The sequence below is a fragment of the Phocoena sinus genome, chromosome X, assembly GCF_008692025.1.
Source record: "Phocoena sinus isolate mPhoSin1 chromosome X, mPhoSin1.pri, whole genome shotgun sequence".
Classification (NCBI taxonomy): Eukaryota; Metazoa; Chordata; class Mammalia; order Artiodactyla; family Phocoenidae; genus Phocoena; species Phocoena sinus.
Window position 1 is genome coordinate 37,187,720 of NC_045784.1, and position 18,639 is coordinate 37,206,358.

The following is an 18,639-nucleotide window of genomic DNA, read 5'->3' on the forward strand; positions in this document are numbered from 1 at the left end:
ACAAGATTGACAAACCACTAGACAGACTCATCAAGAAAAAAAGGGAGAAGACTCAAATCAACAGTATTAGAAATTAAAAAAGGGGAAGTAACAACTGACACTCCAGAAATACAAAGAATCATGAGGGATTACTACAAGGAACTATATGCCAATAAAACGGACAATCTGGAAGAAATGGACAAATTCTTAGAAAAGCACAACTTTCCGAGACTGAACCAGGAAGAAATAGAAAATATAAACAGACGAATCACAAGCAGTGAAATTGAGACTGTGATTAAAAATCTTCCAACAAACAAAAGCCCAGGACCAGATGGCTTCACAGGTGAATTCTATCAAACATTTGGAGAAGAGCTAACACCTATCCTTCTCAAACTCTTCCAAAATATAGCAGAGGGAGGAACACTCCCAAACTCATTCTACGAGGCCACCATCACCCTGATACCAAAACCAGACAAAGATGTCACAAAAAAAGAAAACTACAGACCAATATCACTGATGAACAGAGATGCAAAAATCCTCAACAAAATACTAGCAAACAGAATCCAACAACACATTAAAAGGATCATACACCATGATCAAGTGGGGTTTATCCCAGGAATGCAGGGATTCTTCAATATATACAAATCAATCAATGTGATACACCATATTAACAAATTGAAGGAGAAAAACCATATGATAAGCTCAATAGATTCAGAAAAAGCTTCTGACAAAATTCAACACCCATTTATGATAAAAACTCTACAAAAAGTAGGCATAGAGGGAACTTACCTCAACATAATAAAGGTCATATATGACAAACCCACAGTCAACATCATTCTCAATGGTGAAAAACTGAAACCATTTCCTCTAAAATTAGGAACAAGATAAGGATGCCCACTCTCTCCACTATTATTCAACATAGTTTTGGAAGTTTTAGCCACAGCAATCAGAGAAGAAAAAGAAATAAAAGGAATCCAAATAGGAAAAGAAGTAAAGCTGTCACTGTTTGCAGATGATGTGATACTATACATAGAGAATCCTAAAGATGCTACCAGAAAACTACTAGAGCTAATCAATGAATTTGGTAAAGTATCAGGATACAAAATTAATGCACAGAAATCTCTTGCATTCCTAAACACTAATGATGAAAAATCTGAAAGAGAAATTAAGGAAACACTCCCATTAACCACGGCAACAAAAAGAATGAAATATACCTAGGAATAAACCTACCTAAGGAGACAAAAGACCTGTATGCAGAAAAATATAATACACTGATGAAAGAAATTAAAGATGATACAAACAGATGGAGAGATATACCATATTCCTGGATTGGAAGAATCAACATTGTGAAGATGACTATACTACCGAAAGCAATCTACAGATTCAATGCATCCCTATCAAACTACCAATAGCATTTTTCACATAACTAGAACAAAAAATTTCACAATTTGTATGGAAACACAAAAGACCCCAGACAGCCAAAGCAATCTTGATAAAGAAAAATGGAGCTGGAGGAATCAGTCTCCCTGACTTCGGACTATACTACAAAGCTACAGTAATCAAGACAGTATGGTACTGGCATTAAAACAGAAATACAGATCAATGGAACAGGATAGAAAGCCCAGAGATAAACCCACACACATATGGTCACCTTATCTTTGATAAAGGAGGCAAGAATATACAATGGAGAAAAGACAGCCTCTTCAATAAGTGATGCTGGGAAAACTGGACAGCTACATGAAAAAGAATGAAATTAGAACACTTCCTAACACCATACACAAAAATAAACTCAAAATGGATTAAAGACCTAAATGTAAAGCCAGAGACTATAAAACTCTTAGAGGAAAACATAGGAAGAACACTCTTTGACATAAATCACAGCAATATCCTTTTTGACCCATATCATAGAGAAATGGAAATAAAAACAAAAATAAACAAATGGGACCTAATGAAACTTCAAAGCATTTGCACAGCAAAGGAAACCATAAACAAGGCCAAAAGACAACCCTCAGAATGGGAGAAAATATTTGCAAATGAAGCAACTGACAAAGGATTAATCTCCAAAATTTACAGGCAGCACATGCAGCTCAATAGCAAAAAAAACAAACAACCCAATCCCAAAATGGGCAGAAGACCTAAACAGACATTTCTCCAAAGAAGATATACAGATTGCCAACAAACACATGAAAGGTTGCTCAACATCACTAATCATGGGAGAAATGCAAATCAAAACTACAATAAGATATCATCTCACACCAGTCAGAATGGCCATCATCAAAAAATCTAGAAACAATAAATGCTGGAGAGGGTGTGGTGAAAAGGGAACCCTGTTGCACTGTTGGTGGGAATATAAATTGATACAGCCACTATGGAGAACAGCATGGAGGTTCCTTAGAAAACTAAAAATAGAACTACCATATGACCCAGCAATCTCACTACTGAGCATACACCCTGAGAAAACCATAATTCAAAAAGAGTCATGTACCACAATGCTCATTGCAGCTCTGTTTACAATAGCCAGGACATGGAAGCAACCTAAGTGTCCACTGACGGATGAATGGATATAGAAGGTGTGGCACATATATACAATGGAATATTACTCAGCCATAAAAAGAAACGAAATTGAGTTATTTGTAATGAAGTAGGTGGACATAGAGTCTGTCATACCGAGTGAAGTAAGTCAGAAAGAGAAAAACGAATACTGTAGGCTAACACATATATATGGAATCTAAAAAAAAAAAAAAAAAAAAAAAGTTCTGAAGAACCTAGGGGCAGGACAGGAATAAAGACGCAGATGTAGAGAATGGACTTGTGGACACGGGGAGGAGGAAGGGTAAACTGGTATGAAGTGAGAGAGTAGCATTGACATATATACAGTACCAAATGTAAAATAGCTAGTGGGAAGCAGCTGCGTCGCACTGCACGGAGAGATCAGCTTGTTGCTTTGTGACCAACTAGAGGGGTGGGATAGGGAATGTGGAAGGGAGATGCAAGAGGGAGGGGATATTGGGATATATGTATACATATAGCTGATTCACTTTGTTATACAGCACAAACTAACACAACATTGTAAAGCAATTATACTCCTAGAAAGATGTTCAAAAAAAAAAGATTGAGGCTAAAATGAAATATTTACAGACAAACACCACCTGAGGTAGTTTACCAACAAGAGACTATCACTAAAGGAACTTTAAAGGATGTAGTTTAGGAAGAAAGAAAAACGCTCCCCAAAGGATGGTCTGCAATGCAAAAAGGAATGATGAGCAAATAAAATTGTAAACATTTATGTAAATCGAAACAAAAATGGTCATGTATTTTAAGAGTAATTTCAAATTTGTGGATTTAAAACAGGACAGAACGAAAGTGCTGGGCAAGAATAATATGCAAGTCAAGACTGGCATCTAACCTGATGTTCCAATGTCTTTGTATTCTTTGGGAGTGGGATTAACATATTGTTTCACTTTAGTATATGTCAAGTTAAATATGCATGACAAAATTTCAAGGTAACCACCTAAAAATCAGAAATAGAGTGCTGAAATTCTAATTTACCTGGGGGTGGGGGGATGGAACAAATGAAGGAAAAATATCAATTAAAATATGGAATAAATATTTAAAAAAGCAAGATGATAGAAATCATCAAAATAAATATTAATGGACTAACCTTGCCCATTAAAAGATAGCAATCATCAGAGTGCATTACAAAATGAAAAACCCAAATTTGGAAATGTTTGTAAGACACACTCTATAGCATACAGGCACAGAATGGTTAGAAATGAGGGAAGAAGACATGCTAGGAAATACTAAAATTAAGTTGGAATAACTATGTTAATATAAAATAGGTTTTAAGTCGAAAGTGTATTAAGGATAGACATGGTTACCAGGCACTTCTATGCTCCTAATAAAACAGCTTTGAATATATAAAACCAAAAGTGAGAGATCTATAAGTAGAAATAAAAAAACTCTGCCATGATAATTGGAATATTTCGACAATTACTGATAGGTCAAACAGACAAGAAATTAGTCAGTATATAGAATATTTGAACAAAAAAATTAACCTCAAGCAATCATATAGAGAATTCTGCATGCAACAATTAAAGAATAAACAGTCTTCTTACGTACACACGGACCATTTACAAAAATGATTAAAGTGCTATGCCATAATGCAAGTCTCAACAAACCTCAAAGAAATGGTGTCATACAGACCACATTTTCTGACCCCAGTGCAATTAAGTTAGAAGTAAAACATAAAAAGATATACAGGAAATCCTCTTAAATGTGGTACATAAAAACATTTCTAAATAACTTGTGGGTCAATGAAAAATATAACACTAGAAATTCAAAAATACTTAGAATTGAATCACAATAAAAATGCTTCATATCATAACTGGTGGGATACTGATAAAACAGTACTTAAGAGAGGTAGAGTTTAACCTTAAATGCATATATTAGAGATGAAGAAAGACTGGAATAAATGAACTAAGTGTTGAATTTTAAAAGTTAGATAAAACCAATAGAAAGTAGAAGGAAGGAGAAAATAAAAATTAGGTCATAAAACAATAAAATAGAAAATAAATATACAATGGAGAGAATTAACAGAACCCAAAGTGGGTTTTTGAACAAACCTCTGGTAAGTTGATCAAGAGAAAAAAGACAAGGCACAAATAAATATTAGGAATAAAGGGTACATAATTACAGAGACAGCAGAAAATAAAAAGGTAAGTGGACACTAAGAAGAAGCTTACTAGAATAATTTTAAAAACTTAAGATTTTTTCAGAAAAATGTAATTTACCAGAACTCACTCAAGATATAGAAAGGCTGAATAGCCTTATGAATGTTAAAGAAATTGAAACAGTGGTAAAAAAAAAAAATCTTCCTTAAAAGAAACCAAACACAAAACATCAGCCCCTGATAGTTTTATAGGCAAGTTCTACTAAACTTACAGGCTACAAATCATTCCAGTATTATACAATATTCAGAGAACTCATGAAGAGAGGTTCTCCAAGTCATTTTATGAGGCCAATGTAACTTTGAAACTAACATCAGACAGAGAGACACAGGAAGGAAAATTAACTACAGGCCAGTCTCACTCCTAATTGCAACCACAAAAATCTTAAACAAAATAATAGCACATAGAATCAAGCAGTACATACCAAAAGATAATACACAATGACTAAGTTGGGTTTATCTGAAAAATGCCAGGAGGGGGGTGGTTATCATTAGGATGTCTTTAAAAGTCATTCACCACATTAATAGGTAAAAAGAAAATAAATCATCTCAGCAGATGCAGAAGAAGCATTTGATAAAATTCAAAACCCAATCATAATTAAAATGTCCAGCAACTAAATATAAGAGAACTTCTTCAGCCCTAATAAAAGGTATCTACTAAAAATCTATAGTAAATATTCTTCTTCATGGGGAAACATTGGAAAGCTACCTTTTAAAAACAAGAATAGGACAAGGATGTTCACTATACCACTTCTATTAAAGACAGCAAGTTTTTGCCAGTGCGGTAATATAAGAAAAAGAGATTAAAGAAATAATGGTGTTGTGACTTTACTGAATTTATAGCAAGTTATTAAAAATAATAAACAAAAAATTCATACAGGAATTTAAAACCAAACATTCTCCTGTGTGAGTGCTATCCACTGATGAAACCTACAGATTCCTCTGAAGGCAGCAGTAATGCCAGACACAGCAGTCATCTCTAAAGAGGACAAGAAGGCACTAAAAGGCTTATGGTATTACCTCTTGCTCTCCAGGGTTAAGGAAAGAGGTGTTAAGTACAAAAATAACACGATCTCAAAGAAAGGAAGTCTAATTTTTGGACAGGAGAATCATTTTTGGATCAGGCTCTAAATACTAATGCATACAACTCAGTCCTTTCAAAGAGGAGCCTAAACCTACGTGTCTAAATCCCATCCACCTGAGGGTTAACAATAGTTCCACTTTCTCAAAAAAATCATTCTTTGTCTACTTTGGTCCTTTCTCAGAATGACTGCACTTATTGTAGCAGGTATTAAGAAGTTAATCACAGATTTGATATCTCTTATTTTACCATTTAAATTTTATATTGTTATTTATCAAATTCTAACTTCCTAATTTATAAATAGTATATCTCATTCCTGAATGAATGAGAGAGCAATTCTTCAACTGTCATTTAACTTTGCAAATATCTATCTATCTATCTTGTATCCCAGTACAGATGTCTTCCACATATCCTGAGGCCTGATATGATAATACTTTATCTCCCATGGCCTCTAATAAGTCAGGATCTAAAGAGTGACTCAGAGATGCTCCTGCAACAAGACTATAATATACCCTCCCTTGAGTATGTACAGATTGGAGCATGTGGAGATGAATAAAAGTGAATGGAGGCCAACAATGATTAAAACCAAAGACAGATAACTTAAATAAATCATTTATATAAAACATAAATGAAACTGATCTTTTATATGGATCATAAAACACTAGGCTACAGGAAAAAAATTAAGGAAGGAAAGAAAGAATTATATATGGAACTTACCTTGCCTATGAATCATGCCCCCATGCATGATTCTTGCTACAATACAGTGATTTAGCTCATTCATTTTTAAAGTGATTCCCTGTAAAAAGTTAAGGAAAAACAGAATTACCATAAGAGGGCACTTCTTTTTATATTTGTGATTTTGCTGTAGATAACCTTAATTACAAAAGTTAGGAAAACATTAAAGAAAATACGGAAAATGGAGGAGAAAACTCTATTATGCCATGACAGAAATATTAACTTTGATATTTTGATTAGTGTAATAATAGTACACATACATTTTGTATAATGTTTTTTAATCCTATAATTATTTTCCATGTTGCTAATTTAAAACTTTTTTATCGATGTATAATTGACATATGCTTATGTAAAGTGTACAATTTGACAAGTTTGATATATGTATACATGTGTGAAACCACCACCACAATCAGGATAATGAATATATCCATCACTCCCAAAAGTTTTCTCACGCCCACTGGTAATCTACTTACATCCCTCCATGTCCTGTTCCCCAACCTCAACATCCCTAAGCAACCATTGATATGTTTTCACTGGCTATAGATTAGTTTTCACTTTCTATAAATGAACTCATACAGTATGAACTCTTTTATGTTGCTTTTTTTACACTCACAACGTGAAATTCAACTACATCATTGCATGTATCAATAGTTCATTCTTTGTTCTTGCTGAATATTCCACTGCATGGATATACCATTTTGTTTATCCATTCATCCACTGAATTGCTTCTAGCTTTTGTCTCTTATAAATAAAGCTGTATTAATGGATTAGTCTCCACTTGGCCATGATGTATTTTTCCTTTTCTAAGATATGGGTTTGTTTAGAATTTTTGCATCTATACTCACGAGGGTTACTGGTCTGCAGTTTTCTTTTCTTGCAAAATGTCTGTTTTGGGTATCAGGGTCATAATGCTAGCTGCCTCTTCCTCCTTCTCCTTCTCATCAAAAATAGTAAGTTGGGAAGAATTCCTTCCTTTTCAATGTTTTGGGAAGAGTTTGCATACAAATTAGTACTGTTTATTACATGTTAGGTAGAATTTACCAGTAAAGCCATCTTGGCCTGGAGTTTTCTTTGAGGGATTTTTTTTTTAACCTAAATTCAATTTTTAAATAGTATAGGGCAATTCAGTTTATTCCTTTTTAAGTGAGCTTTGGTAGTTTCTGTCTCCCAGTGAATTTGTCTATTTCATTTAAGTTGTTGAATTTATTGACATAAAGTTGTTTACCATATTTCCTTATTATTCTTTTTATATCTGTAGTAATATCACTTCTCTTATGAATGATACAGGTAATTAGTGTCTTTTTTTTCCTTGACTGATCTGATCTTGTCAAAGGAAAAGTTTTATTGATTTTTCTATTGTTTTTATTTTCTATTTCATTGATTTCCACTTTGATCTTTATTATTTCTTTTCTTTTACTCACTTTGGGTTTAATTTGCTCTTTTTGTTCTAGTTTCTTAAGGTAGAAGCTGAGGTCATTGTTTTATTTCTTCTTTTTAACATTGGTGTTTAGTGCTACACATTTCTCCCTAAGTACTGCTTTAGCAGTATCCCACAAGTTCTGGTATGTTGTGGTTTCATTTCATTCACTTCAAAATACATAAAAATTTCCCTTTTGATTTCTTCTTTCATCCATGGGTTATTTAGAATTGGATAATTTAGTTTTCAAGTGCTTGGGGATTTTCCCAGACATCTTTCTGTTATTCATTTCTAATTTAATTCCATTGTGGTCTGAGAATATACTTTGATATTAATAGAGTCACTCCAGCTTCCTTTTGATTAATGTCATCATCATAGTATACCTTTTTCCATCCTTTTCCTTTGAAAAGATTTGTCTTCATGTATAAAGCATTTCTTGCAGGCAGTATATAATTCAGTTTTGCTTCCTCCCCACACACCAACCTGACAACCTCTGCTTTTTAATTTGGGGAATTTAGACTATTTACATTTAATGTGATTACTGATACAGTCAGGTATAAATATATCTTCTTGCTATTTGATTTCTACTTGTCCCATGTTCCCCTTTTCCTGCCTTCTTTTGGATTTATTTTCATACTATTTTTCTCTCCTGTTTTCTTATTAGCTATAATTGTTTTGTTGTTTTAGTGGTTGCTTTAGGGTTTATAGCATACATCTTTAACTTATCAGTCTACCTTCAAGTGATATTATACCATGTCATGTACAGTATAAGAACCTTATAACATTATACTTCCACTTCCTTCCTCCTGACCTTTGTGCTGTCATACATTTTTTTTACATGTCAAAAAACCCCAAACAGGGCTTCCCTGGTGGCGCAGTGGTTGAGAGTCCACCTGCCGATGCAGGGGCCACGGGTTCGTGCCCCGGTCCGGGAAGATCCCACATGCCGTGGAGCGGCTGGGCCCGTGAGCATCCAGAGCCTGTGCTCTGCAGCGGGAGAGGCCACAACAGTGAGAGGCCCACGTACCACAAAACAAACAAACAAAAAACCCAAACACATTGCTATTATTTTTGTTTAGACTTCCCTTTATCTTTGAGAGAGATTTAAATGATAAGGATGTCCTTTAACATTTCATATACTGTAAGTCTACTGAATTATTTCAGTTTTGATATGTCTGAAAATGTTTTTATTTTACCTTTATTTTTTGATAGATACCTTTGCTGGGTTTAGAATTCTAACCTGAGAGGTTTTTTTTTTTCCCCTTTCAGTACTTTAAGTCATTGTTCTTCTTCTTCTTCTTCTTTTTTTTTTCTGCATTATGTGGGCCTCTTACTGTTATGGCCTCTCCCGTTGCGGAGCACAGGCTCCAGATGCGCAGGCTCAGCGGCCATGGCTCACGGGCCCAGCCGCTCCGCGGCATGTGGGATCTTCCCGGACCGGGGCACGAACCCACGTCCCCTGCATCAGCAGGCGGACTCTTAACCACTGTGCCACCAGGGAAGCCCCCATTGTTCTTCTTAATTGTACTGTTTCTCATAAGAAATCTGATATCATTCTTATCTTTGTTCCCCTGTATGCAACATTTCTTTTTTATCTCTGTTTTTAAGACCTATTTATCATAGGTTCTAAGCCATTTGATTATGAGGTACCTTGGTGTTGTTTTCCTCATTGTTGTTTTGTTGTGCTTTCCTGTTGTTGTGCTTGGGGTTCATTGTGATTCCTGCATCTGTGGATTTATAGTTTTCATCAAGTTTGGAATGTTTTCAGTCATTATTTCTTCAAATATATTTCCTGTTTCTTCTTCACTGTCTTCTCCTTCATAGACTCCAAGTAACCAAATATTAGGCTGCTTGAAGTTGTCCCATAGCTCAGTAATATTCTTTTCATTTTTTAAAATTCTTTTTCTTTCTGTGTTTTGTTTTGGATAGTTTCTATTGCTATGTCCTTTGAGTTCACTAATCTATTCTTCTGAAATGTTTAATCTGCCATTTATCCCATAGTGCAATTTTTCTGCTAATTCTAATATCTTTGTCAGTTGCATGTCAGTTTTGACTGATTATTCTCCACATTATAGGTCACATTTTCCTGCCTCTTTACATGCTTAGCAATGTTTGATTAGATTGCAGACTTTGTGAATTTTATCTTATTGCATGCTGGATTTTTTTTTTTTTTTTTTTTGTGGTTTGTGGGCCTCTCACTGCTGTGGCCTCTCCCGTTGCGGAGCACAGGCTCTGGACATGCAGGCTCAGTGGCCATGGCTCACGGGCCCAGCCGCTCCGCGGCATGTGGGATCTTCCTGGACCAGGGCACGAACCCGTGGCCCCTGCATCGGCAGGCGGACTCTCAACCACTGCGCCACTGGCGAATCCCTAGATTTTTTTCTTGTAAATATTCTTAAGCTTTGTCCTGGGATGTAGTTCAGTTACTTGGAAATAGTTTGATCCTTTGGGTCTTGCTTTCATGATTTGTTAAGGCAGGTCTGGGGCAATTCTCTACCTAGGGCTACTTACTCCTCATTACTGAGGCAAGACCTTCCTAAGCACTCTACTCAATGGCCCTTGAATTGGTTTTTCTAGTCTGGGTGGTGGGAACAGGCAGTGAGTGTTGGGCACTGTTCCCTCTCATCCTTTTGGATGGTCTTTCCTTGGCTCCGGGTAGGTTCCTTTCATAAATGTGCTGATCATTATTCAGATGAATACCTGAGGGGGACCCTCTATAGATCTCTAGGGTTCTCTCTTTGTGCAGCTCTCTCCTCTTCAGTATTCTGTCCTATGAACTTTAGTTCTTTGGTCTTCCCAGGCCCTCAGCTCTGTCTCTTCAGGGAGTCTGCCTGCTCTGCCTCAGTTCCCCCTCACTGTGTTGTGACTTGGAAACTCTCGCATGTCAGTAAGGTGGGGCAATCACAGTGCTCACCTTATTTGCTTACCGTTTCTTAGGGATCACTGTCCTTTGCTGCCTGATGTTCAATGTCTTGAAAACTGTTACTTCATTTTGTGTGTTTAAAATTTGTTTTGGTTGTTTCAGGTGAGAGGGTAAATCTGTTCCTGTTACTCCACCTTGGTTGGAAGTGGAAGCTCTATATACTTAATGCCAGAATACTATTCTATGGAATAGATTACTTTTACTTTCCAATTATTCACCATTATATGAGAAGCTTTCATAAACATATTTTTGTACTAGACTTGGTTGATTCTAAGAGTCACATGGGGACCTTTTAAATAATATTAACTTTATTTATTTTATATTTTATTTATTTATTTTTGGCTACACTGGGTCTTCGTTGCTGCACGTGGGCTTTCTCTAGTTGCTGCAAGCAGGGGCTACTCTTCGTTGTGGTGCACGTGCTTCTCATTGAGGTGGCTTCTCTTGTTGTGGAGCACGGGCTCTAGGCACACGGGCTTCAGCAGCTGTGGCATGCAGGCTCAGTGGTTGTGGCTCGCAGGCTGTAGAGCACAGGCTCAGTAGTTGCAGCACATGGGCTTAGTTGCTCCGTGGCATGTGGGCTCTTCCCAGACCAGGGCTTGAACCCATGTCCCCTGCAGTGGCAGGCAGATTCTTCCCACTGTGCCACAAGGGAAGTCCAATATTGAGTTTTAAACTCACTCTTTGGATTTAGATTCAGGAAGTGTGGAATAGAGCCCAGATCTGTATTTTTAACAAGCTCCCTTGCTGAAAACTGGTCTTAAATTTGAGATGATTAGGGGTAGGGGAACTCTGTCTTATCTTCTTCATTGGAAAATAACATTCTGTTAGAAAGTTCCATGAAACTACTTGAGACATTATAATCTAGACCCTATCTGAATTTGTACAGTTCTATAAAATATAACTTTGCATGGTTCCTATTTTGTGGTTCTTAGATGTGGTAGGCAAGCAATTTAAAAAACTGGTTTACCAAATGTTTCTAGTTCCACATTCAACTGTATTGTTCAAGTATCATTTCCAACTTGTATATTCAATCAGCATCTATGGTTACCAAGAGAAGGTGTTCCTGGAAAAATGTTGTAAATTAATGTGTAAGTCAAATCTAATTTCAGAAGGGAAATGATAGTATGATGGGGGTTCCATCTTTGAAATTAATAAATTAATGTATTCATTCAACCAGTATTACTGTGAACCTGTTATATGGCAGACACTCTGCTCGACACAGTAGTGAATGAGATAGACAGGGTCTCTCATGGCTAGGGAAAGTTCACCTCAAACCGACTGGAGTTAATATTTATTATTTTGTCTACTTCAAACATTTCTCTGCAGAGAGGAATTGATTCATGGTTTCTCTGTTCATAAGTTCCCAAATTCCAGGGAAAGGATTTGGCCCAGTTACTGCTGAACCTACCCCAGCTTGGGGTAAACTCCTGGCTTTTCCTTGTTTACATAAGCCTCTCCCCTGTTTTCTAAGCCATTTTAAGTTTGGTCTTTAACACCTGCAACTATGGGAGTACCAATCAAGAGAAATAATTATAAGTGAGATGTTAAAAATGGGAAAACAAGGGTGTAATGGGAGTATAACACCCTTGGGAGATGGACCCAGCATACATAGTTGGATACATTGTAGAAGGTCCAAAAAGCAAAAGAGATCATACAGGTATATCCTGCATGGTAATATAATGTTTTTAACAGGACAAATAAGCAAGCAAATGAAGCTGTATTAAATGTAATAGAAAACTATATTATTGAAAATGTATTTCACATAAAAATAATTTCTGTTTTTATGGCAACCAATTAAAAGAAGAAATACACACCTTCACTAGGATCACAGAAGATGGAAGACAGGAGGGCTTCTTTAAGGAGACTTTTAGGGAAGAGTCAAGGCCATTTTGTGCTTTCTGAAAAATGTAACTCAGGGGTGCAGTTTTACGCTTTTACTCAGTCTATGTTTCTATGTAGTTAACCATACAGAAGATCAAGCAACTGTCATTGGGTTGCTTTAGAATATGACGATCACAAGACATTTCTGGGCCTCCTTCTTGTGGTCACTTCCACTTTCCCGTCTGCTCTGATTGGCTGAACATCACCCCTCCTCCTGCTTCTCTGACGCAGCCTTCTCTCCGCTATAGCTCTGTCATAACTGCACCCGTTAAACAAACTGTGCTAAAGTGCATATTTACTTGTTTAATGTAGGTAGCCCTGGGACTTCCCTGGTGGTCCAATGGTTAAGACTCCACACCTCCAGCGCAGGGGGCACAGGTTCGATCGCTGGTCGGGGAACTAAGATCCCGCATGCCCCACAGCATGGCCCCCACTCCAAAAAAAAAAAAAAAGTAGGTAGCCCTGTGGAAACTGAGTTCCAGGAAGGGGCCATGTCTTATCTGCCACTACATCATTGGCGTACAGTGATCTGCACATAGTATAGGCACTTAAAAAAATTTGCTAAATGAGTGAATGAATATATAAAATGAATGAGGGGAATATTAGACTTTCGGAGCTGGGTGGGATTTTGGGGATCATGTAGTCAAGCACACTTTTGGTAATACTTGCTAAGCAAAGTATGAGCAAAACGAGGCCCACTGACATGAAGTGATTTGCCCGAGGTACCCAAAAGTTGCTACTGCCCCGCACTCTTTTAAGTCAAAGAGTTGCTTGGAGAGCACCAGATTGGTGAGGCGATTTGCATGTCCCCTGTCTGCTGTAAGTCCTGAGATAATATAGTATGACTGGCAAAGAACAGTAAAGGAGAATTACAACCCGAATGTCTAGAGTTGAGGGCTTTCTGGAAATTGCAATCATAGGATCACTGCTCTGTAACTCTTCCTATAACTTGGAAAGCAACTGGGCAACTTTCTTAAGTAATTTGTTTTCCTATATCCCAATATCCCTTTTCTATGCTCTGAGGAAAACATATGAATGCATACGTTTGAATGTTTTCCTTTTCCCTAAAGAAATGATTTCTCCTAAAACTTGGGACTTTCCCAATATCCCCTGTCTCAGTAGGCAGCATCATTGTCCATCTGGCTGTGAAAAGCCTAAAGCTTAGGGTCATCCTCAATACTTGCTTCTCCCTCAGTCCCCAATGTCAATCCATTATCAAGGTCTTTTGTTAAATCTATTCACTTCTTTCCATTTGACATCCATCCCTCTAGTTGAGTTCCATCATCTCTCCCCGTATTACTGTAGTAACAGTCTCTTAACTGGTCTCCCTATATCCACTCTTGTCCCCCTCTAATCCATTCTCCAGAGTAATTATTTCTAAAATGAAAATCTGATCTTATCTCCCTGCTTAAAACTCTTCAATAGCCTCCCACTGTTTTTAAGATAAAAAACAGAATCAACACTTGTGAGGTCCTGTTCCTGCCGTACACCTTGTTTTCTACAGTCCAGCTGTGGTGCCTTCTTTCCATTTTAAAAACTATGCTAAGAGCCTTTTCACTAGCAGGTTTCTGCATATGCTACTTGGTTTGCCTGGATGGTCTCTACTCTCCCTGCCCCCTCTGTTCAGTTAACATCAAGGAGCCTCTCCTTGATCTTCCCAACCTATGAAGATTCTATGAGGATGAGGCAGGGTTCAGCATCATTCTATTCCAATGCTACACCTAAGTACTGAGAAAACAAATTCACATCAAATAGGTAGACATGAATGGAAGGAATTTTATTTTAGCAATGGCACTCAATTCTTTGAATGTCTTCCGAATTAGTCTTCCTCTAATTTTGTTGAAGGCAAAAGATCTGGAAACCACTAGACTTGTAAAAGGAATTTTAGACGTTCACTTTTTCAACACCAATTCCAGTATTTCAAACTGTACCTTTCTTTGCTGCCCCAGAGGTTTTTACACTCTAGACTAATATACCAGGTCTGTCCTTTTTTGTTGTTGTTGAAGAGCAACTGTGAAAGGAGAGGTGGGAAGGAAAGCCAACATACCTTAGGCATGGTGTCAGGCAGAACAATTTTAGGTGGGGGTGGAGGGGTATGGTGGTGGCTTATTTAGGATCTGGAAACTGGTTTCTTTAAAACTATCCATGCCCTCCTTTCCTCCCCACCTCCTAGTAGTATAGGTGGAAGGTAGCTGCTATAACTCATGCTTGGATTTTATGAGAACACAGAAAACTTTCTTTTCCTACTTACCATTGGTTCATCTGTGTTCTTTTGGAACTGGACCAGGCGAACTCTGGTCACGTTCTCCATATCCATGTCTCCATTTGCGCTTTCTGGAGAATCACCATTTAAATAGGGAGAAGTGGGAGGAGGTGTAACCCTCAATGCTTCATCACTGTAAACTTCATGTGCCACTACATCGTGAGTCTGAAGTAAGGCCTGATATTTTACGAAGGAAATAAAATATTAATAATAGAACTATTCCAGCAGAAGTCTATTATATAAACATATATAAAATTATTCTTTGCCTCTCAAAGGTATCTCTCATCTAAAGAGAACTCAAAGCACATTACACCTAGATATAGCCATGCCATAATTTCTTTGTGATAAATAATCATGATAGATGGATTTTTAAAAATGAAGGAACAAATGAAAGAATGAGTGAGCTAATCAATGAATGGATGTGTTTGTTGACTATCTGGGTAAGAGGTGTTGTCTGATGCTATGAAAAAGTGCCCAACTAACTTGTTCAATTAAAGTCTGACATAATTCAATTTCGAATAATTTAGCAGAAAGAATCATTTGTACATAGAGCTGGCAAATTTGTGCTGGGGCTTAAAATGGAAACAAATTTAAAAAGAAACATGCAATAATTGGTGCATTGAGCAAACGTCTTACATCAATGGTATTAACAATAACTCTGCTATATAACGCAAAGGGTAATTTATAACATACATCTTAGTAAAAGAAATAAAAACACACACAAATGTACCTGAAGAAATGTAATTTCCCAAAATATCACATGATATGGAGCTCAAAATCTAAACCTATTTAATGTTTTTGTTCATTTCTACTTTTTGGAGCACTTGCATAAATAAAAAGTAAGTTGACAGTTATTATTATGACTTCTTTTTGCAAAGCCCATTAACAAAGAAAAAGTGATTTCTCTGTATTGATATCTCCATATGTCATCTTGGTGAAACTGGGTAATAAATATCCCTTGTTTCCCTAAAAGAGGCTATTCTTCCACTTACTGTACATTTTCTGCCATCATAAGAAAGTTTTTAATAAGCATGAATATTTGAACATTTCTACTTCAAAGAGAATTTTACAGCTAAGTATCAGTATGTTTGGTGCTTTATGCATTATATTTTCTTATATTTTCTTATAGTTATAGTACTAACTATAAATTCAGTTTTATTTTAATCTGTGATCTGTCTGGTAATGAAATATCTAGAGATAATGAAACATAATTAAAATCACCTTAAAAGTATACCTTGTAGCATCTTAAATTAAGTTATTTAATTAAAAGATTTACCAAAGTCATGACTTGGCTATTTTAGGTACTTTAAAGGTACGCATACGACGCAAAAATAAGGTAACAATGTGGTAAAATCATAAAGAAGATGATGTTGATCAGACATCAATAGAGCATATGCTTGGAGCAATATACCCATTTTTTTAAAAGCATCTTTATTGGAGTATAATTGCTTTACAATGTTTTGAATTTGTAATGGAAATGCCGGATGTTTCCAAGATCTCAGAGGGCTGGTCTAAACTGGGATCTAGATGAGGAGCACTGAAGGGCACTAAGCAGCGCAGCTTGAAAGCAGGGCTCCACAATGGTCCTGGGGACCTTGGCTTCCTGACCAGTGCCCTGACTACACCCTGCACTAGTACCCCAGGCCAAAGTGGTGGTGGTTATGGTATGTGGGGAAATCCCTCTTTTCCCTGTTTAACTGTAGCCACTTAAGAGACTAAGATTTAGGGCAGAAAGTAAAAATCAATAATAGACAAACTGAAAAGCTTCATCTGTTAAAATTAGGTTCATTGTATTAATTATAGATGTGTCGTCTATAAACAGTGAATTTTAAAACAATTTTTAAAAAAACATGCTTTGTATGACTGGAGGATATATACCCAGGTAAACAGAGAACCAAGCTTCATTAGGATAATGCCAGTTACATGGGTTGGAGAAAGTGTTTGTACTGCTTTTTGCAAATGATTTCTATCCATCCTTTTAAATTATACAAGCAAACACTTGTATTTAATGTATTATTTATAAGGAAGGATAAGCCCACAATCATAAAAATAATACTAAAATTGAACTTTAAGAGAAAAATCCTTAAATTATATCACCAAATGAGGTCATACTTGATATTAACCACTATTTGCCACTGGAAAAGACTGCTACCACAAAATGAAACTTAATCCAATGCATATGCAAACAGAAAAAAAGGGGTCACTTACAGATTGTTAAAAAAAAAAAAGCCATTAAAAGAGTATGCCAAATAAAAAATAAGGAAATCAGAGTTTGAATATTTTTCTTCAAGTATGTCATGAGGTATGATTTAGCAATTGTTACTAAGCTGAAATAGCTATTATTTTTAATTACATAAGAAGAATCATGTAATAGGAAGTACTTCCATATGTAAGTAAAAAGGATGTGGACAAGACAACTAAGAACTTCAGACCAAAGTGGGAAAAATTCATTTAAAATGTATAGGAAAGGGACTTCCCTGGTGGTGTAGTGGTTGAGAATCCGCCTGCCAAGGTCGGGGACAAGGGTTTGATTCCTGGTCCGGGAGGATCCCACATGCCGCGGAGCAAATAAGCCCGTGCGCCACAACTACTGAGCCTGAGCTCTAGAGCCTGCACCCCACAACTACTGAGCCTGCGTGCTACAGCTACTGAAGCCCATGTGCCTAGAGCCCGTGCTTTGCAACAAGAGAAGCCACCGCAATGAGAAGCCCTTGCACCGCAACGAAGAGTAGCCCCCGCTTGCCGCAACTAGAGAAAGCCCGTGCGCAGCAACGAAGACACAATGCAGCCAAAAAAACAAAAACCAAAAAATAAAATTTATAGGAAAAAATACGAAATTTAGGTTTGAAAGTGGTTCCTCTGGCTTCTGAATTACAAGTCATAAAATTAATCACTTAATAATGAAGCTTTCATATCAACCTAAGGCGATTTTTAACCATCTTGTATTTTGGGAAAGTAGGATACAAATTTGCTTTTAAAAAACAGGATCTAGAACAGAAAATTTTAAAGGAAAAAGTTAAAGCACTGACATTCTATTCTGTTTATATTGTCTTTACCCTTAATGTTTTATATTTTACAACTGCAATAAGCAAAGGATCTGTTCTTTTTTAAAAAATAAGTCTTTCAAATGGAGTAACTGAAGGATAGTGTAATAATATTTTTTATCATGACCTCTACTCTAGAGTACACATTAAAAAAAAATTAAATCTATACTGTTTTACTCTTAATTACTGTAAATATTTATAAGTATCTGTATTTTTAAGTATAAGGTAATCCAATATTAAATCCTCATTTTAATGATCAGAAAGCAAAGAAAAAGTCAGATAATTGAAGAAATAAGTATAAAATTATAAATATGCTAAGAATAACTCCCAGACCTTGGTATAATAAAAATTATAAGCATTAAAATATTTTCCTTTAGCTATTAATATTTCTTTAAAAATACCAGATTTTGAAACCATGATCTTTCTTTAAAATTTTTTTTTTTAACTGGAGCATAATTGCTTTCCAATGTTGTATTAGTTTCTGCTGTACAGTGAAGTGAATCAGCTATATGTATACATATATCCCCTCCCTCTTGGACCTCCCTCCCCACCAATCCCACCCATCTAGGTCGTCACAGAGCATGGAG

At 36.4% G+C, this 18,639-nt stretch overlaps 1 protein-coding gene across 4 annotated transcripts in view; it reads right to left on the reverse strand.

The window, feature by feature from the left end:
• The window catches only part of CASK (calcium/calmodulin dependent serine protein kinase), a 395,420-nt gene that overhangs the window by 46,847 nt on the left and 329,934 nt on the right, over window positions 1–18,639 (reverse strand). For all 4 annotated transcript variants that reach the window (XM_032619715.1, XM_032619712.1, XM_032619714.1 and 1 more), the window contains exons 14-15: window positions 14,997–15,185; window positions 6,504–6,582 (exon numbers count right to left, since the gene is read on the reverse strand). In XM_032619715.1, coding sequence (XP_032475606.1) covers window positions 6,504–6,582; window positions 14,997–15,185 — 268 coding nt within the window. The remainder of the gene's footprint in view (window positions 1–6,503; window positions 6,583–14,996; window positions 15,186–18,639) is intronic.